At 44.3% G+C, this 20,922-nt stretch overlaps 2 protein-coding genes and 1 non-coding gene across 3 annotated transcripts; 1 reads left to right on the top strand and 2 right to left on the bottom strand.

The window, feature by feature from the left end:
* Positions 1-4,247: 4,247 nt before the first annotated feature.
* On the bottom strand, positions 4,248-6,686 carry LOC125580720. The gene has a single exon (XM_048745735.1). The coding sequence runs from the start codon at positions 6,684-6,686 to the stop codon at positions 4,248-4,250; it is 2,439 nt and encodes an 812-aa protein (XP_048601692.1).
* Positions 6,687-11,770: 5,084 nt separating this feature from the next.
* On the bottom strand, positions 11,771-14,597 carry LOC106383826. The gene is made up of 2 exons (XM_048745734.1): positions 14,173-14,597; positions 11,771-13,778 (listed from the first exon to the last, which is right to left on the bottom strand). The coding sequence occupies exon 2, from the start codon at positions 13,770-13,772 to the stop codon at positions 11,886-11,888; it is 1,887 nt and encodes a 628-aa protein (XP_048601691.1). The 5' UTR covers positions 13,773-13,778; positions 14,173-14,597; the 3' UTR covers positions 11,771-11,885.
* Positions 14,598-20,033: 5,436 nt separating this feature from the next.
* Positions 20,034-20,140, top strand: LOC125581078. The gene has a single exon (XR_007318789.1). It is a non-coding gene; the product is annotated as a small nucleolar RNA R71 (small nucleolar RNA).
* The last annotated feature ends 782 nt before the right edge of the window (positions 20,141-20,922 follow it).

Below are 20,922 nucleotides of genomic sequence, written 5' to 3'. Positions count from 1 at the left end.
CTCTTCTCCAGTTGAAGTGCCCGCTGGTTCTTTGCCTGGGCGCCTTGTTCCCTGCGTCGTCTGCTCATCCTGACTTCCGATGCAGCCTCCAGTGAGTGCTCTGAGGATCCTCTTCATGAGGCTGTTGTTTTTCTTCTGAGAGTCCACCATCCAACGTCGGTAGGCGTGATCATCAGTAACATCCGTGAGGTCCTCCAGGTCATAAGCACCCTCAGCAGGTGGAGCCATATCCTCCACATCATCCCTGGTCGCATTCGGTTCTGGAACTGGCTTACGTGGGTCGTCGCACAAGTGTTCTGCGTCTGGCAGGAACACTATGTTTTCCAAGGTTGTGAAGTCTGTTAACCCAGGAAGAGGGAGCTTGCAGTAGAGAGAGTTCCCGTCCTTGTCTGCGAACTTGTATGTGCTCTCGTCGCGCAGGATGTGGCATGTGATCAAGTAAGCGGTATCGATGTGCTCAAGCTCAGGAACAACCGTGTAGGAATCCAGGTTGATGTCGAAGTGTTTGAACAAGGGCGTGAGAATACTGCCGCAGCGGTTTTTCTTTTCTTCTGTTCGGAGCAAGGAATCCTTGCGCTCAGTGAGCATCGAGATGAGAAGGAATCCAGGGTTGGTCTTCACAGCCTGAATCGGTATGACTCTGTCTCTACGGATTTCATCCTCGAGCCCTGTGTATAGAACCTGCAGCTCGCCGTTTGTGACCTTGGAGGTGAGTTCCTTTGCGAAGAGTATGTTCGAGACGATCTTGGCAATGATACGCAGAGTGGGGTTTCGGATTTGTGATTGATAAGCCTTGCGAGATGTGAACTTCCCTGTCGCAATGAGATCCCAAAAGGCGTTTGCTGGCGCGAACTTTTTCTCAACTGCGACCTCTCTTGGCGTGTCTGCGATCTCGAGTAGTTCGTTTAGATCGTGGAGAGAGATGGAGCAGAACTTGCCGTCAGCCATGAAGGAGAAGGAGCAGTTCTCGTACGTTGGCGCGGTTGGGTTCTGGTAACTGATCTGAGCTGTTGCGAGCACTTGCCGAACCAAATCTGGATAGAGAACTTGTGCTTGGTAGCAGAGAGGAGCGAGGCCCATAACGTCGAGCGTGACGAAGACGTCAGACTCGAGGCCGAGAACAGCTAAGGTCTCCTCGTGAGCAAATCGTGTGGGCAAGATTTCTGCTGCGAGAAGCCTGTTGTACCTCGCTGCGGATTCCTTGTCCCACCCCTCACAATTGTAGTCAAGGAGTAGTGGGTCATTGATGTTAATCGGTTGACCCTCAGCTTTGTTCGGCCATGGATAGGTGGATGGAACATTCGCGGAACGAGAAGGCGTGGCTGCTCCGCGAGAGGCTTTGAGTGCTTTCGGAATCCTTGTTTTTGGAGGCATCTGCAAAACGAAATCAATTTCCAAATTAGCACTGCTCAATGGTTGTTCTAGAAACGATGTGACATTCCAATCTCGAAAATTTAGCCCAAGTCCATCAATTTCCGAACAACCTTCGAGTTTTAGGATTAACACCTAGCCCTATCACAACCGCAACTACTCAAGAAACTCTAACAATGAAATTGTTTATCCCTGATAATCAAACAAAATTTCGAGCCTAGTAGCATGTGTGAAATCGATAGCTACAATCTAAGATCAAATCTTGAAACAAAAGGGATGAGAGAATCCAATGGGACACTTTCAATTCGCGGATTGGATGCGCGAAGGGGAAGAGTGTCTGAGCAGTTACCTTGAGTTGATTGACGATTCCTGCAAAACCCAACCAATCTCTAGAGGATCCAAGAGATTAGAACAAAATCGATGAAGAAAAATAGGAGATGAAATTTTCGATTTAGGGTTCTTTGAGGTTGTTTTGCGGCGTTAGAGATAACAGGGGGGGGGGGGGTAAAGTTAGTGGGCCTTTAACAGGCCATTTTTCCTTTTCTCTTTTTTTTTTTTTTTTTTTTTTGTTCGAGCACTTACCTGGGAACAATCAGTGGAACAAGCGCTGGAGTGTTCTCCTGAGAAGTGCTCGATTTTTCTTCCTGCAAGTTAGTTTTTTTTTTTTTTAGAAAGTAAAAGAAATATTTACACTCACCAGTGGGTTGCCTCCCACCAAGCGCTTCTTTTCAGTCACTAGCTTGACTTTTGTGAGCCGATTAGGCTTGAAGGGGATCGCTTAAGAGTATTTCTACACCTTCAGCGATTGTTGTGTCAGCAAGGTAAGGCTTGAGTCGCTGACCATTAACAACAAATTCTCCTCCTCTTGTGTCCAGCAACACTACAGCTCCATAGGGGCGAACCTCCTTGATGGTGAAAGGTCCTAACCATCTGGATTTTAGCTTTCCAGGGAACAGCTTTATCCTTGAGTTGAAGAGTAAGACCTGATCATTCGGAGCAAAGCTCCTGCTGATGATCCGCTTGTCATGGAATGCTTTGGTTTTTTCTTTGTAGATTTTGGAGCTCTCATAGGCCAGATGCCTAATCTCCTCCAACTCATGGATTTGAATTGTTCGCCTCTCCTTGGCAGGTTTGATATCGAAGTTAAGCAGCTTGACTGCCCAAGCTGCCTTATACTCTAGCTCCACAGGTAGGTGACATGCCTTGCCATAGACCAGATGATAGGGAGTGGTCCCTAATGGGGTTTTATAGGCTGTTCTGTAGGCCCAGAGAGCGTCGTCAAGTTTGATGGACCAATCCTTACGCGTGGTATTGACTGTTTTCTGTAGAATGTTCTTGATCTCTCTGTTGGAAATTTCCACTTGGCCACTCGTTTGGGGATGGTAGGCGGTTGCAACCTTGTGTTTCACGCCGTTCTTGCTCAGTAATCCTTGGAACACTCTGTTGATGAAGTGAGTTCCACCATCGCTGATAACCACTCTAGGTACTCCAAATCTTGGAAAGATGATGGAGGTGAACATCTTGGTTACAACTCGTGCGTCGTTGGTCGGACTAGCAATCGCTTCTACCCACTTGGAGACATAGTCGACTGCAACCAGGATGTACTCGTTCTTGTGAGAAGGTGGGAAAGGTCCCATAAAATCTATTCCCCAGCAGTCGAACACCTCAACTTCCAATATGTAATTCTGAGGCATCTCATTCCTTTTGCTGATACTGCCCATTCGCTGGCATGCATTGCATCTGGATATGAAGGTGTGAGCATCTCTGAACATTGTTGGCCACCAGAATCCCGCTTGGAGAATTTTGGAGACTGCTTTGAATGTGGCGAAGTGTCCAGCGTAGGAAGATCCTGGAATTTCAGCTTCTGGAACGCATCGTCTGAAGATCCCATCCTTGCATTGTCGGTATAGGTAAGGCTCATCCCAAAAGTAGTGCCTTGCCTCTCTTAAGAATTTTCTCTTCTCGTTCCCTGTGAACTTCTGAGGCTCTTTTTCAGTGGCTAGGAAATTTGCAATCTCAGCAAACCACGGTAGATCAGGATGTTGCTTCTGGATTACTGCGACAAACTGCTCTGGTTGTGGAGAACAAGCCGTTTCCATGCGCATTGGTTGTTCCGAATAGCAAAGACCAATCGCACTTACGTGTTCCACTGGTTGCTCTTCGTCAATCACAGTATCATCGTTTATTTTCATTCTGGAAAGGTGGTCCGCTACTCCATTTTCTACCCCCTTCTTGTCTCTTATTTCCAGGTCAAATTCTTGAAGGAGGAGAATCCATCTCAGGAGCCGCGGTTTGGCATCTTTTTTCGTGAGCAGGTACTTGAGAGCTGCATGATCCGTGTGGACTATCACCTTAGACCCAACTAGATATGATCGAAACTTCTCAAAAGCATAGACGATGGCCAGGAGTTCCTTCTCCGTTGTAGCATACCTACATTGAGCTTCATCCAATGTCTTACTCGCGTAGTAGATCACATGGAGCTTCTTATCCTTCCGCTGGCCAAGCACTGCTCCTACTGCAAAGTCACTCGCGTCTGTCATGATCTCGAAAGGGAGGTCCCAGTCTGGGGGTTGGACAACCGGTGCACTGACTAGAGCTCCCTTGATCGTGTGAAATGAAGCTAAGCACTCGCTGTCGAAGTCAAACTTTGTTTCCTTGCAGAGCAGTCTAGTGAGTGGTCTTGCGATTCTCGAGAAGTCCTGGATGAATCTTCTGTAAAAACCAGCATGTCCCAAAAAGCTTTTTATTCCCCTCACTGAAGTTGGTGGCTGCAGACTCATCATGATATCGATCTTTGCCTTGTCCACTTCGATGCCCTTTTCTGAAATCTTATGTCCTAGAACAATCCCATCTCTGACCATGAAATGGCATTTTTCTCAATTAAGCACGAGATGCTTCTCCTCGCATCGCTTCAGAACCCTACACAAGTTTGACAAACAGACACTAAAGGAGCTTCCATAGACGCTGAAATCGTCCATGAAAACCTCCATTATGTCTTCAATTAGATCAGTGAAAATCGACATCATGCAGCGTTGAAAGGTCGCTGGAGCATTGCACAGCCCGAAAGGCATCCTCCTGTAGGCATATGTTCCGTAAGGACATGTGAACGTCGTCTTTTCCTGATCGTCTGGGTGGATGGGAATCTGAAAAAAACCTGAATAACCATCTAAAAAGCAATAGTAAGGGTGGTTAGCCAATCTTTCAAGCATTTGATCAATGAAGGGAAGTGGAAAGTGATCCTTGCGGGTCGCAGCATTCAATTTACGGAAATCGATGCACATGCGATGACCAGTTACTGTTCTAGTAGGGATTAATTCATTCTTTTCATTGGTTATAACAGTGATCCCTCCTTTCTTAGGCACTACATGAACAGGACTAACCCACTTACTATCAGAGATCGCATAGATTACACCAGCTTCTAGAAGTTTCATTATCTCCTTCTTAACAACATCTTTCAGATTTGGGTTTAACCTCCTCTGATGTTCTACAGAAGTCATTGATTCATCTTCTAGGTGTATTCTATGCATGCACAGATCAGGTGAAATGCCAGGTATATCAGCTAGAGAATATCCTAATGCCTTTCGATATTTCCTAAGTTCGCATAGGAGAAGAGCAGTTTCAGCATTGTTCAGGTCAGCATTCACGATTACTGGGTATGTAGAATTTGGTCCAAGAAATGCGTACCTGAGCCCCTTAGGGAGTGTTTTGAGCTCGACTTTTGGAGCTTCGGATTCACTCCACGGGTCATTGTTCCGACTTGGTGGAACAAGCGAGCTCGATGAGTCTGAAGCATTGTTCTCCCCCAGACTGAGATATGCCACTAATCTTTCCATGGTTCTGGCGGAGTCCAACATCTTAGCGTACCCATCAGCGTCGATGTTCTGGACATTCTGTTCTGCTTCAGCTCTAGTCAAGGCTAGTTCCAGCGGATCATCTGTAAGGATCTCCTCAATCATCTGATCACTTGGTTCCAGCGGATCACCCTCCTCTTGGACAGTGAAGGTTTGTCCATCCAGCATAGGTTTCTTGAGCATCTGATTCATCTCGAACCTCATCACAATGTCTCCTAGGTGGAGGTCGATTTTTCCTTGTCGCACATCTATGATAGCTCCGACAGTGCATAGGAATGGTCTGCCTAGGATCAGAGGATCCTTTGACTCTTCCTCGAGTTCCAGAACAACGAAATCGGCAGGGACAAGCGTGTTCCCAACAAGAACTTGGATATCCTCGATAATTCCGACCGGAGATTTCACTGATCGATCAGCAAACACTAGGGACATCCTGGTAGGTTTGAAATCCGTGAATCCAAGGCGCTTAGCCACAGAGTATGGCATGAGGTTGATGCTTGATCCCAGATCGACTAGCGAACATGAGAAGACTGTTCTCCCTATTTGGATGGATAGGACAAATTTTCCAGGGTCACCCAGTTTCTTGATCCTTTTGTTCTGGAGAACAGCGCTGCACTCTTTTGAGACCACCATGAACTCACTGTCATCGGTTATCTTTCCAGAAATAAGTCCTTTCACAAAGCTACTCATGGATGGCATCATCTGGATTGCACTCATGAGAGGGAGTCTGACTGTTATGTCTTCCAGCATCTTCCTACATTTCATCTCCTCCTTGTCCTTGCGTGTGGCCTTAGCAGGAACAGGGTACGGAACCTTAGGCACATAGTCACGGGTGGGTACAGGTTCTGCAGCTGGGCGAACAACCACAGTAGGCTGCTCTGTAGTGGTCGGAGTATGTTTAGCAGGAAGCCCTGCTTCTTCCTCGTCTGTTGGTGCGGTTACTGGTGGTTGTTCTGACTCTTTCTGCTTCCCCTTTTCAGCTGTTGTGAATCTCTTGGGCGCCAGATCAGTTAACTGCTTCCCACTCCTAAGCGCGACTGCATTGCACTCCTTGGGATTTTTATCTGTTTTTCCAGGAAGAGTGCCTTGCTGTCTTTTCACACTCTCAGCAGTCTGAGCAATCTGAATATCCATCTGCCTCATATGGCTCGAGACATTATCATATTTGGCACTCAGGTCATTGAACATGTGATTCATTCGGGTATTGATGTCGTTTGTGACCTGATTCAGTGCTTTTCCCTGGATCTGCTGTCCTTGGAGCAGCTGGCTCATCATATTGGCAAGACTCTTCATCTCGTCCTGTGGAGCAGATTGAGCAGGCTGTGCAGGCTGCTGGTTAGTCGGTTGTTTCTGGTTGTGGAACTGAGTATTCTGAGCTGGGCTGAGGACAAATGTTCTTCCTTGATTTCCATACCCCCGTTGGTAGGTTCTGAACCTGATTGCCTTGAGCATTTTCTGCGTTACCATCGGGTTTAGGGTTGTTGAACAGGTGGGGGTTGTTCCTCACGTTAGGGTTCGGGTGGTAGTTCTTGAACTGCCATCCTTGTCCATTCACATAGCTAACCTCATGATGGTCCTCAGTCGCCTGGTCTGCTTCTGATGTAGTGTATGTGGTTCCTTTATCCTGAGGGGATTCTTCCATGATGAAGACATGGTTCTGATTAATCTTTATCAGTTGATCGACCTTGGCAGAGAGCTCATCTATTTTGCTATTGTCGATGCTGTTCACCTTTTGGGTGCGGTCAGTCTCTCGGTTGCTGTCAGCTGAGCTTGAGGCCATGTTGTCAATCAGCGCGAAAGCGCCTTGAGTGGATTGGGTCATGAAATTTCCATTACTGGCTGAGTTTAAAGCATTCCTGTACTCCCAACCTACTCCATCGTAGAACACTCCGAGTAGATAGTCTTCTTCAAAACCGTGATGTGGGCACTCCCTGCGGTAGAGGTTGAATCGCTCCCAAGCGTCGCAGAATGGCTCATCTACCAGCTGTTTAAAGGTGGCGATCTTCAGTCTCAGAGCTGCTGTCTTTGACTTCGTGTAGAAATGGCTCAAGAAAGCGGATCTGACTTGTTCCCATGTGGTGAGCGATCCAGTGGGTAGGAAATCTAGCCAGCGAGCAGCCTTCCCATCGAGAGAGAAAGGGAACAGGGTACACTTGATGTAATCTGGTGGTACTCCATTCGCCTTAGTGAACCCACACATCTTCTCAAAGTTTTCAATGTGGTCCATCGGAATTTCTGCAGGAAGTCCATTGAAGATCTTCCTCTGCACCAGACCTATCAAGGCGGGCTTGATCTCAAAGTCTTGTCTAGCGCAAGGTGGAGGGTTGATCGCGGATCGCGTAGCAGGTAAATTACGCAAGAGATTCCTTTGGCCAATCTGATCAGCTTCCTCCGGTGCATTACGTTGGTTTGCAGCGTTCGCTTGGATAGTTTGCTGCATCTGCTGCATCTGTTGTTGCATGAGTGCAAACGCAGCAGTAAGATCATCCTGATGATCGCCCATGTTGGTGCTTGTAGGTCTAGGCAGTTGACGGTTCTGACGTTCTAATCTCGCTAGTTCTTCGTTGGTGAGCTGATGCAATGGTCCTTGTGCGTTGCTCCGAGTATGTCTACTGGTCATGCACCTGGATCATTGGCTGTGACAAAGAAAAAGAGGCGAGTTAGATATCTTAGACTTAAATTGAAACCGAAAAGTAGAGGTAAAAAAATCTGGTCCTCGTCGCAACGGCGCCAAAACTTGATACACTAAATATGAATCTTTGCTACTGCCAAGTTAACAGTTGTGATTATAGTACTTTAGATTCAATCCAGAGGACCAGTCTACACTTTACTCTTATAAGTTCAATGTCAAGCTAAGAAGAAAATGGTTTTCAATTCAATTGGTGACGCGGAAAACAAGTAAACTAGAGTTTGATTCAATTTAACAAGAAGCTAGCCTAGGGTATTTCATTGGGTGTTGAGCGAGAGCCAAACAATTATTCAAGCGCGATGCAGTGCTTTCTAGAACTCGGATCACTCAGCTGGAACACCCCACTGTCGTGGTGGTGATCTCTTTGCTGGTCGATCCCATCATCTAACTGTCGTTGAGATGAGAAACGAATGCAAGCCTTAGAGATCAGGTCCGATCAGTTCACTTACTACCCTAATATCTACTTTCGCTGATTAGGGATACTAAGCTCATTCAATACATGTCAAGCTATCTCCTAAGCGGTTAGCTAGGCGATAAACTTAGGATCTAACATCAAGTGATCAGATTAATGGAAGCCTTAAGAATAGTATGAATGAAGAATAATCAAGAATAGCTTATCTATGTTTAGCTCATATTTCAACGCCCTAGAACCCTAGGCGAGCTAGATCACTACTCGATCATGATGCAAGCAATCAAAGACATAAATTCTGAATGAAACTGCATAATAATAAGAGTAGTAAACAAAGGGTTCAGATGGTCTTCTCTATGCGAGAATGGATTCTTCTCCCTTATGGTAATAGGTTTTTCTCTGCCTATTGCAAATGTTGTATTACAGGGGGGTGAATGTCGAACCAGTCCTAGTGATGTGAATCAGTGAGAATACAAGTCATTTCTTAAGCTAAGCAGATTCAATAGTGGTGAGTGTGTGACAAGTAACAGTAGCAAACAGAGCAATACAACAAGGTTTTAATCAATTTAGACAAGTGAATCCATGGGTATTGGGAATTGACTTCAAGTAACTAAGATCCAATCTAGGTGACAAGCTTTCAATCAAAGTAATCTCTTAAGTCTAAACACAATTCTAGACAAGTCCTATGTCTAGGTAAATGCCCATTTGCTTAGAAATCATTAAACATCAAATGTCTTTGGCTTAATTCAATCAAGCAATCTTTAAGTTCAAGTTCAATAACTATCTAGCAATTTTTACATCAAGTGTCCTTGGCTAATCTCACTAGAGCTTAGTTGAGTTGATTCAAACACTTCATCTAATCATGTCTGATGAGAAGTGTTTAGAAATCAGGTTTAGAGTGATCAAGACTAAACAAGCATTAAAAATACTCAACAAGCAAGTTCATACAAGGATCTAATACAATAACACCATAGATCTTCACTAAGTTACTCTAATCTCCCTAACCCATGAATTCTTAAGGAAACTACTCACTAATCTCCATGAAAACACTTAATCTCATAATAGATTGAAGCATATTCAAGTAGATACAACAGAGAATAAAGATAAACAAGGATTAAACAAGCAAAACGAAATTAAAACTCAAGAACAGATGATGAACAATTGAAGAACAGCTCAAGAACACTAAGAACAATGATATTTCAAAGAGAGAGAGTTTTGACAAGTTAAATTATTACAAAGTACAATAATCATGTTTCTTGCCCACTCTTTTGATAAAAAGAAAGCAAATATTATACAGAAAAGTAGGAAAAATCGTGCAAAGGAAAAGTGGGTGGAAGAAAGTGGGAAGTTGGTTAATCCCATCAACTTTCCAGTGGTCCCCGGCAAGGGTTGATACACCTGTAGTAAATCGATTATAACTTATCCAATACATCTCCAAATGACTTGAAACCACTTCCATTGGAAAGCTAACTCAATTTCCAGTGTCTCCACAAATTTTGAGCTTCAGAAAAGATCTTTAAGGCTTTCATCCGTGTTCATCTTTCACTCTCTGAAATTCCATGATTCGGGAGCGACCTCGCTGTGTCGCTGCGAGAGGTCGCTCCGGATCCGTTGTCTCCGGGTGATCAATACGCGAGCGACTCTTTCCTGTCGCTCTAGTAAGGTCGCTCCAGTAGGGTGATCAGAGCGACTTGGTGGTGTCGCTCCGGACTGGTCGCTCCGGGTGATCAATACGCGAGCGACTCTTTCCTGTCGCTCTAGTAAGGTCGCTCCAGTAGGGTGATCAGAGCGACTTGGTGGTGTCGCTCCGGACTGGTCGCTCCCATGCCTTGCTCGCCCAATGACCACTCTAAACACTCCTTTTTGAGCTCCAAATGCCTCCAAGTGTCTCCAAGAACTCCATGTGGTACTCCAATACCTGATAAGGACTCATGTATGCAAAATGCAACCTAAACATGGCTAAATCCTAATCTATATGATCAAAATGCACATGGATGAATGGATAAAACAATAGAAATATGCAAGATATCAACTCCCCCAAACTTGTTCTTTACTTGTCCACAAGTGAACTTTCTAGAACTCATAGGGAGAGAGGTTGAAGGTGGGAGCTCATAACCAAAAGAAACACCACTAGCAAACACAATTAGCACACTCTCTTATTACACTCTAGCTTCTCTAGGCCTATCTCAACTCCTTTTGTCCCTACACTCATCATCAAGCATCCACACATTCAGATCTGCCAACTCTCACATTCATTAAGCATAAGATATCAAGTGAATTCTTGCAAATGGTCAGTTGGTCCAAGTCATTTGGTTGGGTAAGGGAAGGCTTTTATTCAAGTGATTCAAGAGGTTCAAAACATATGATCTTTAAGGTGGTTTACTCTCAAAACAAGTAGCCTTGACATTGCACATAATATATCTAAGAAAGGGACCAACTCATGCATACAATGCTCAATCTCCATTGTTCTACCCTTTTCCCAAACATATAAGTTACACATTCACTCTCAAATGTCAAACCCAACTCACACCTCTCACCAAAAGATTCTAAAAACATCAGCTCTTTTTCCTTGAAATCTATAAGGGATTTTTCACAACCTCAAAATGTCTCTCAGCTCCTAACAACTTTGCTAGCCCCTTTTTTTCTCTCTTTTTTTTTTTTTTTTTTTTTTTTTTTTTTTTTTTTTTTTTTTTTTTTTTTAGGTTGGGGGCCAAGACTTTTCAAAACTAGAGCTGGAGGTTCTCTACTTATCCCAATAAATCAATTCACTTGAGCACAAGAATCTATCCTTTTTATTTCTCCCAAATCATGATTACAACGCTCACCCTCCCACCTATAGCTAGACAATAGAGTGTCCAATCCAGCAAAAATGAAGATCAAGCATTGTCGTTCCCGATACTCTCAACATTATGCACATGTAAAACTTTCCGAAGAAGGCCTCACTCATCAAACAATGAAAGCTTAAAAGGAAGGAAAGGTTTTGGGAGTGGTCTACCACTAGAGTTTGTCAAAAAGAATGGCATAAAAGATGTGACAACTCAAGTGTGTATAGCCATGACTCAGTACACAAGAGACCCTAAGCAAGAAGCATTAAGTTCATTCAGTTCAAATAAGGTTGTAGCTGGCTTCAAAGACTGAGTTTCTACAATCAACAAGTTTCAAGAAGAGTTTTCAAGGCTCGAAACATACAAGTCTTTTCGAGAGGTGCATGGATACTCAGGTGCAACGTAGTGTTCTTTACAAGGTATTTAAAATCATTGCTCCCAATGCAAGTGAATGCAACCTATATGCTCTAGACTCTCCTAATGGTGCAAATGATGCAATCTAAATGAAAAATCTTTTTTTTTTTTTTTTTTTTTTTTTTTTTTTTTTTTTTTTTTTTATGCAAATAGGTGTTCAATGCATGACTCAAATGAAACACAATGAAAGCAAACATGATCAAATGCTTGGTACCTCCCCCAAACTTTAGATACACAGTCTCTGTGTTCAAGGAAAGAGAGAGATACCGAGAAGAAAACTAATTTGCAAAAATGAAATGGTATATACAAGGGAGAGAAAGAAGTACCTCCTATGGATAGTATGTGGGGGCAGATGCCCCAGCATCGTCGTCGTCAGGAGGGAAGGTGGTGTAGTAACCACCGGATGCTGAACCGGAGCCTCCATACCATGGTTGGCTCTCAACCTCGTCAATCTCGTCCTCACTGTCTGAAGAAGCGAGGGATGGGGATTTGTTGCCTGAAGTGGAAGGTTGAGTGGGTGGGTTCCTCCACTTACGCTGAAGCTGCGCAGCAGTGAGGGGGAAGCCAAGAGCATCAGGCGGTGGTGGAGGCTGGGGGTTTGAGGTGTTCGCAAAAGCGAAATCGGCTGAGCTACATCCAGCTATTCCTCCCCTAGTTAAGACATCAGCTACTTTCTTCATGAACTTGGCTGAAGTCTTTGCCTGCTTCTTCACAGTCTTGCTGAGCGCCTTGCACTTATCCTTCAGCTTTTCTATCGTTCTGTCCTGAGCTTTGTTCCACCTCTGGAGACGACCAATGTGGTCATGAGCATCACGGAGAGCTCCAGGTGGAAGGACTCCGTCATGGGGCTTGAAGTAGTAGCGCGGAGGTCCATAGATATGCTCAGATGTGTCTGCAACAGGCGAGTCAGGTTGCGTAGGGACACTCCTTTTCCTTGATGGAGCTGCTTGAATTGGATCGAGAGGCCCGTGTTCTCCGAGAAAGTACTCCTGGGGAATGTTGAAGCTGACAGCTCCAGGTATCTCTAAACTCGTCAGGTTCCGGTTTGGAAGAACCACCTCGACTGGCTTGCCCTGCAAGTAGTAGTGGTAGACGTAGTCCTTCCCATACATCCCACTGAAATAGGTGGCAATCCTCAAGTAGGTGCCATCAATGAACCTAGGCCCCGCTGCGTCCTTTCCCAAGGGAACATTCAGAAATTGGAGCAGTGGTGTGATCATTCCGCCTATCCCCATCTTTGGGCGCGAATCAGTGGTGTACCACGCCCAGTCTCTGTAGTGCTCGAGACGGCCCACAAAGAAACTGACAATCCCAAAGGTAGCATAGATGTCAGTGCTGGGAAGGGGTAACACTCCAGGTTGAGCGTATGGACGGATAGCCGGACAGAGCAGTCGCATGTCTTCCTCAGTAACCGTACCAGCTTGCTTCTGTGGGTAAAAAGCATGGACTAGCAATCTGTGGAGGTAGCGTACAGACGGGTGTCGGATGTGTGAGTTCTTGTCCGCCCCGGTAGAGTGCTTGTTTCCAGTGATCAACTTCCAGAGCTCTGTGGGGAGGTTCTCACACTTGGGAAGTGAGTGGTCTTCTAGGTCTTGGAACCCCATGACCCTCCCAATGTCCTTGAAGTTCATGTTGAATTCAATTCCATTGACCTTGAACCTGATTTTTCCCCATCCTTGTCTCACATGCGCCGTGTCATGGTAAGTGACCACAAGAGAGGATAGGAACTGACAAGTGACATCCTTGTAGAAAGGATAAGCCATGGTGAGGAGTTTTGGCATCTTCAAATGTCCCAGCATCGTCTCAATATCAGACTCTAGACCCAACTCCTTCAGCAAATCGAGGTCGGCAAACCTGGTTGGAGCCCAAGTGACTCCATTCTTCAAATGATCATATAGCTCCTCCACAGATGGAGTTTTCGTTCTGTCTCGATCAACAGCAACCCCTTTGCCCTTTGACATTTTGGCTTTCTTCGTAGGTGCCGGCTCATCTTCACTCTCAGTTTCACCTTCCTCATGGGTGGGAACTGGTACGCTTTTTCCTGCCCTCTTCTCGTGTTCTTTCGATTTCTTTGCAGCCAACGTCTGCTGTCGCACAGTCCTCTGCGTCCCTGAGCCAGTTGGCTCGCTGGTTAAAGCTTTTCCTCTTAGTGCAAACTCTTGACTTTCGGCTTCTTGCCTCTCAGCTTCCAACCTTCCCTTTGTCTTCTTAACCATTTTCACCTGAAAAATTACCAACTTGGAAAGGGATAAGTAGATGGAAGTAAAGAAAAGCAAGACTTTGCAAGTGAAAATTTTTGCAAAAGTGAACTTAACAGGTGAATTTTTCAGTTTAAACTCAAGTTCAACACAATGCAACAATGTAACATCTTAACGCATCTAGTCCACCCACAAACACACCCAATTAAGATCAAATTCGAAAAACCCCCAAATCCATGAATCCTAATTTTGCCTAAGTGCGATTTAAACTCAATTTCACCATTAATTCAACAACCCAACTTGATAGATAAACTTTCCCTAGTCTATTTCACCACAATCTAGCAAGAAAAGAACCAAATTTCGACTTTCAAATTCTAGGGTTCATGGACCTACGAATTTGAATTTAAAAACTCAATACCTTGCTCTGGATGAAAGGAAATGGTGAATGGGTAGTGAAGAATAGACTACAGGGGCGAAAGCTTGGATTTAGAAACAAGAACTAGTTGATTTGGGTGAGAATTGAGAAGGTTTTGGGAATTTTGGTGTGGGTGAGTTTGAGAGAGTTTGTGAGTTTTTGAGAGGAAGGGAGAGTGATAGAGATGGAGTCGCGGGGGTTGGGGTAGGTTTAGGGTCGTCCGGTTCAGTCTAGGGTGGTTAGGGTCGGTTTACTTGAGTTAAACCGGGGTTTAGAGTTAGGAAACTTACCTGGACCGGTTCGGGAGCGACGTGAGGGTGTCGCTGGGAGAGGTCGCTCCCGAGTCGTTTCCTCGCGTCGTGTTTCGACTAAACCGCGAGCGACCTTGTAGTATCGCTCTAGAAACCTCGCTCTGAGCTGGAGCGACGTCAAGGTGTCGCGCTAGGGCGTCGCTCTGGGTTAGTTTTGAACTCCGTTTTGTCGAAACGCGAGCGACTACGAGGTGTCGCTCCCATAACGTCGCTCCCAGCTGGAGCGACCTTTCCACCTCGCTCCGAGACCTCGCTCTGGCGTTTTTTTTTGATCCGGCGACGAAATCGCGAGCGACCTTGTAGTGTCGCTCTCGAAACCTCGCTCCCAGATGGAGCGACCTTGAGGTGTCGCTGTGAGACCTCGCTCCCACGCACGACTCCTGCTCAAAACTGAACCGATCAAGCACCTGCACACAACTTCTCTCCTCTTTTTTTGGTTTTTTTTTTATTTTATTTTTTATTTTTTTATGCAATAAGATGAAAAATGAAAATACCAATGCAATATATACAAGGATACGCATGGGACTTCCTCCCAAGTGAGCTTGTTTTAAGTCCCGAGCTTGACTTTGCCTCCTTTTAGATTAGGCCGGTGTAGGATCAGACAGTGGAACTGAAGTTCCCAGGTCTTCCGATTTGGTTCCCAAGTAAAGCTTCGCCCTTTGTCCATTGATGGTGAACTCTCTTCCATCAGAAGTCCACAAAACTATTGCTCCATAAGGTTTAACCTCTTTAATCTTGAAAGGACCAGACCACCTTGACTTGAGCTTGCCTGGAAACAACTTCAGTCTGGAGTTGTATAGAAGAACTTGATCTCCTTCTTTAAAGTCTCTTTTCAGGATATGTTTGTCATGGAGAGCCTTTGTTTTCTCTTTGTAGATCTTTGAACTTTCAAAAGCTTCAAGTCTTATCTCATCAAGTTCATTCAGCTGGATCAATCTCTTCTCCTTGGCACTCTTGATGTCAAAGTTCAGCAACTTGACTGCCCATAGTGCCTTGTACTCAAGCTCAACTGGTAGATGGCAAGATTTTCCATAGAGAAGGTTGAAAGGTGTAGTCCCCAAAGGTGTCTTGTAAGCTGTCCTATAAGCCCACAATGCATCATCAAGCTTGATGGACCAATCTTTCCGTGTAACCCCCACAATCTTCTCCAGAATGGACTTGATCTCCCTGTTGGAAATCTCAACTTGACCACTTGTTTGGGGGTGGTAAGGAGTTGCAACCTTGTGCTTCACACCATTCTTCTTAAGGAGGTTTGCAAACAGTTTGTTGATGAAGTGAGACCCTCCATCACTGATCACAACTCTTGGAATCCCAAACCTTGGAAAGATTATGCTCTTGAACATTTTTAGAACCACCTTTGCATCATTGGTTGGACTTGCAATTGCTTCCACCCACTTAGAGACATAATCTACAGCCACCAGTATGTACTTGTTGCTATAAGATGAAGGAAAAGGCCCCATGAAGTCAATACCCCAGACATCAAACACTTCAACTTCTAGGATGGGGTTTTGAGGCATTTCATTCCTCTTGGTGATGTTTCCTCTTCTTTGACAAGAGTCACACCTTGAGACAAAGTCTTGGGTGTCTTTAAACATGTGAGGCCACCAAAATCCAGCTTGTAGCACCTTTGCAACTGTCTTAAAGGTAGCAAAGTGGCCTCCATAGGATGATCCATGACAATGTGTAAGGATCCCATCAATTTCTTCTTCAGCCACTGCCCTTCTATAGAGTTGATCTCTACAAAGTATGTAGAGGTAAGGCTCATCCCAATAATATCTCTTCACATCCTTATAGAACTTCTTCTTGGCATAACCTTCAAGGTTCAATGGCTCTTTTCCAGTAGCTAAGTAGTTGACTATATCAGCATACCAAGGACCCTTCTCATCAGCTGCCTTCACCTCTTCAAGTTTCTTTCCCGTCTCACAAACAGCTACCACTGCATGAATAGCCATCATTTGCTCTTCTGGAAGTCTGTCATCAATAGGGATTCCACACTCCACCTTCAACCTGGACAGGTGATCAGCTACTCCATTCTCAACTCCAGGCCTGTCCTTGATCTCAAGATCAAACTCTTGTAGCAGCAGAATCCATCTCAACAGTCTTGGTTTTGCATCTTTCTTGGCTAAGAGGTGTCTCAATGCAGCATGATCAGTGTAGACAGTCACCTTTGACCCAACCAAGTAGCTTCTGAACTTCTCAAATGCAAAGACAATGGCCAATAGCTCCTTCTCAGTTGTAGAGTATTTAGCTTGAGCTTCATCAAGTGTTCTACTTGCATAGTAGATCACATGTGACTTCTTGTCTCTCTTCTGGCCTAGGACTGCTCCTACAGCAAAGTCACTTGCATCACACATGATCTCAAAGGGGAGATCCCAATCTGGCGGCTGAACTATGGGTGTACTGATGAGTGCATTCTTCAGGTTTTTGAAAGCTTCCATACACTCCTCATCGAAGTGAAATGCAGCTTCTTTGCATAACAGCCTGGTCAATGGTCTAGCTATCTTAGAGAAATCCATGATGAATCTTCTATAGAAACCGGCATGACCCAGAAAGCTTCTTATATCCTTCACTGTTCTTGGTGGAGCTAGACCAACCATGACATCTATCTTGGCTTTGTCCACTTCAATTCCTTTCTCAGAAACTTTGTGTCCAAGAACAATCCCTTCCTTGACCATGAAGTGACACTTCTCCCAATTGAGCACCAGGTTAGTGTCCTCACATCTCTGTAATACCCTGCAAAGATTTGACAAACAAGTAGCAAACGAAGAACCATATACAGAAAAATCATCCATAAACACCTCCATTACATCCTCAATAAAATCAGAGAAAATTGACATCATTGCTCTTTGGAATGTTGCTGGTGCATTGCACAGTCCAAATGGCATCCTTCGATATGCAAAGGTACCATAAGGACAAGTGAATGTCGTTTTCTCTTGGTCATTTGGGTGTATAGGGATTTGGAAAAATCCAGAGTATCCATCAAGGAAACAATAATAAGGATGGTTAGCTAGCCTCTCTAACATCTGATCAATGAATGGTAAAGGGAAATGATCCTTTCTAGAGGCTGCATTCAGTTTTCGATAGTCAATGCACATCCTATGTCCAGTTATTGTTCTTGTTGGTATTAACTCATCATTTTCGTTCTTAACAACTGTTATGCCACCTTTTTTAGGAACTACATGCACAGGTGAAACCCAATTGCTATCAGAGATAGGATAGATCACACCAGCATCTAACAATTTGATTATCTCTTTTTTAACAACATCTTTCAAATTAGGATTTAATCTTCTTTGGTGTTCAATTGAAGTTTTAGATTCATCCTCTAGATGTATCCTATGCATGCACAAAGATGGTGAGATTCCTTTAATGTCATCAAGTGAGTATCCTAGTGCTTTTCTATACTTTTTAAGTTCATTTAAAAGCATAGACAATTCATTCTCAGTCAGCTCACTACTCACAATGACAGGATATGTCTCATTAGGTCCAAGGAAAGCGTACCTTACACCATGGGGAAGAGGTTTAAGCTCCACTTTTGGTGCCTTGAGCTCACTCCAATCAGCTTCATGGAGGTTCTCTTGAATGTCTGCTGAGGCAGCATGTTGAGTCATTTGTGGCAACTCCATGAACTCATCTTCTCCATCCTCCTCAAGGTGAACATCTAGCCTTCTTACTAGCTCATCACTCTCTTTGTTTTCAATCATTTGGGTCTCTCTTTCAATGGTCAGGGCCTGTTGAAGAGAGTCCTCAATCGCTAACTCTTCAAGGAAATCATCAGCCAAGGCATCCATCTCATCAATGTAGAATATTTCTCCTTGAGTTGTGGGCTTCTTCATCATCTCCTTGATATCAAAATGGAGAATGTGATCTTTTCCAAGGTGGAGATCAATTGTGCCATCTCTCACATTCACCATTGCTCCAGCAGTCGCCAAGAAAGGTCTTCCAAAGATCAAAGGATCTCTAGGCTCTTCATCCATCTCAAGCACTACAAAGTCAGTAGGCACTTCACAATTTCCTATCTTTACAGGAAGATCTTCTAGGATGCCAATGGGGAGCTTGACAGATCGATCAGCTAGCACCAAAGAGATCTTGCACTTTTTATATTGTGTAAACCCAAGCTTCTTGGCAATGGATAGTGGCATGAGGCTGACACTTGCTCCCAAGTCACATAGACATTTCTCAAATGTCAAAGGTCCAATGGCGCATGGCAGGGTGAAACTACCAGGGTCTTCTAGCTTCCTTGGGACAGTCATTCTCTGAATAATGGCACTGCACTCGTGAGTAAGAATCACCATCCCTTCCATCTCTTTCTTCTTTTGTTCTACAGCATCTTTCAAGAACTTGCTGTATTGTGGAACCAGCATAAATGCATCAATTATGGGCATGGTGAGCTGAACTTCACTCATTTGCTTGTCAAACAAGGCTTTGTATTTCTCTAGGAGTTGCTTTTTGAATCTTCCAGGAAAGGGAAGCTTTGGCTCATAGGGAGGAGGAGTGAACAATTTCTCCTTTGTTGATGTAACCTCCTCATTTTTGTTCTCAAATTTCTCCTCTCCAATCTTTCTCTTGCCCTTAGCTTCAACTATCTTCTCCAATATTTCCTCATTAGTTTTCTCATCCACAATCACCACATCATCATCTACATTGATGACCACCTCCCCACCTTGTTTCTCATTATCCTTAATGAGAACTTTAGGAGGCAACTCTCTTCCACTCCTTAGGGTGATTGCCTTCATTGTCTCCTTTGGGTTTTGTTCAGGCTTTCCAGGTAGTGTACCTTGTTGGCGACTTGAGCTGGCTGTCATAGAGACAAACTGGTTCTCCAAGTTTTTGAACTTGTTGTTTAGATCATGGTAATTCCCATCAATCTTGTTGTGTAGATTTTTCAGCTCATACCCTAATTGTTTCTCACTTCTTGCTTGTCCCTCCAATAATTGTTTCAGCATCGCTTCAGTACTACTCTCTTGTGGAGGTTGTGTTGATGATCCAGCTTGTTCTTGTGCAGGTTGATTTGGTTTTGGTGAGAATCCAGGAGGGAAGTTCTGTTTTGGTTGGTAACCACCTTGGTTGTTGTTGTAGAATGGCTTAGGCTGATTGTTGTAGAATGGTTTTGGCTGGTAGTTGTTGAATGGCTTCTGTTGGTTGTTGTAGAAGGGTTTCTGTTGGTAGTTGTTCTGGTTTTGATAGTCATGTTCCTTCTTGTACCATGTACCCTGAGCATTGACATAGTACATATCTTCTTGGCATTCTACTCCATCAGCTTCAGAAACCATATGTAACTCCTCCTTCTTGTTCTTTTCTGATAGTAGCATGTCAATCTTTTCTTGTATTGCTTTCAGTTCTCTTTTTGTGGTCATATCTTCTCCTCCCCCACTTCTGTCTCTTCTGTCATATTCATCATTGTAGACAGAATCACTCTGTGCCATGTTCTCCAAGAGTTCTAATGCATCTTCGACAGTCCTCCCCAAGTAGTTTCCATTGCTTGCAGTGTCAAGCTGGCTTTTGAATTTAGGCAAGACTCCTCTGTAGAAAGTGCTTAGCAAGCTCTCATTGTTGAAGCCATGGTGGGGACATTGAGACAAGTAGGTTCTGAATCTCTCCCATGCCTCTGAAAATCCTTCAAGTCCTTTTTGTTGAAAACCAGAGATCTGATTTCTAAGGTTTGCAGTCCTTGTAGCAGAGAAGAACTTGTTGAGGAAGGCCTTCTTGCATTCATCCCAAGTTGTGATAGTATCACTTGAGATGTTTTTCTCCCAAGTGTGAGCCTTGTCTCCCAAAGAGAAGGGAAACAATCTGAGCTTGAAAGCATCCTCTGAAACTCCATTTGTTTTTGACAAGCCACAGTATTTATCAAATCTGTCAAGGTGATCTAGTGGGTCTTCCAAGGCAAGTCCATGGTACTTGTTGTTTTCAATCATGTTGATGAGGCTGGACTTGATCTCGAAATTGTTGTTGGCAACTGGCGGTCCCCTAATGCCCAACCTATTCCCATTTATGTTAGGTTGATCATATGTACCGATGGCCCTAGCTTGGCGTTGTGGTTGTCTAGGTCGAAGGTTGGCAGCTCCTTGACCATTGCCCTCTTGAGCAGCTCCAGGAGGAACTTCTTGGACATTTTGTCTATGATCATCAACTTCATAGACACCTTCCGGTTGATTCGGGTTTCTCTCCATCTCAAGCCCCAATCTATGTAAGTGGGCTTGCTTTTCTCTTTCTCTTCTCTGTCTTCCCAACTCTCTTTCTAAGGCTTTGATGTTGTCCACTCTTGGTGCAAGATTTGTTGATCCTTTGCTTCTCAAGTTCATGCACCTGTCATCCAAATATATATGAAGATAGATAATTAGTAACTTAAAAACAAAGTAAAACTCAGTCTCAAGCAAAGACTCAAACGCAATGTCACAATCAGACTAGGATTGGCAACGGCGCCAATTTGATAATAGGTTTT

This window comes from Brassica napus, chromosome C1 (genome assembly GCF_020379485.1).
Source record: "Brassica napus cultivar Da-Ae chromosome C1, Da-Ae, whole genome shotgun sequence".
In the NCBI taxonomy this organism is placed as follows: Eukaryota; Viridiplantae; Streptophyta; class Magnoliopsida; order Brassicales; family Brassicaceae; genus Brassica; species Brassica napus.
The sequence above is the reverse complement of the archived record's forward strand: the minus strand, read 5'-3'. Positions and strand labels throughout refer to the sequence as shown.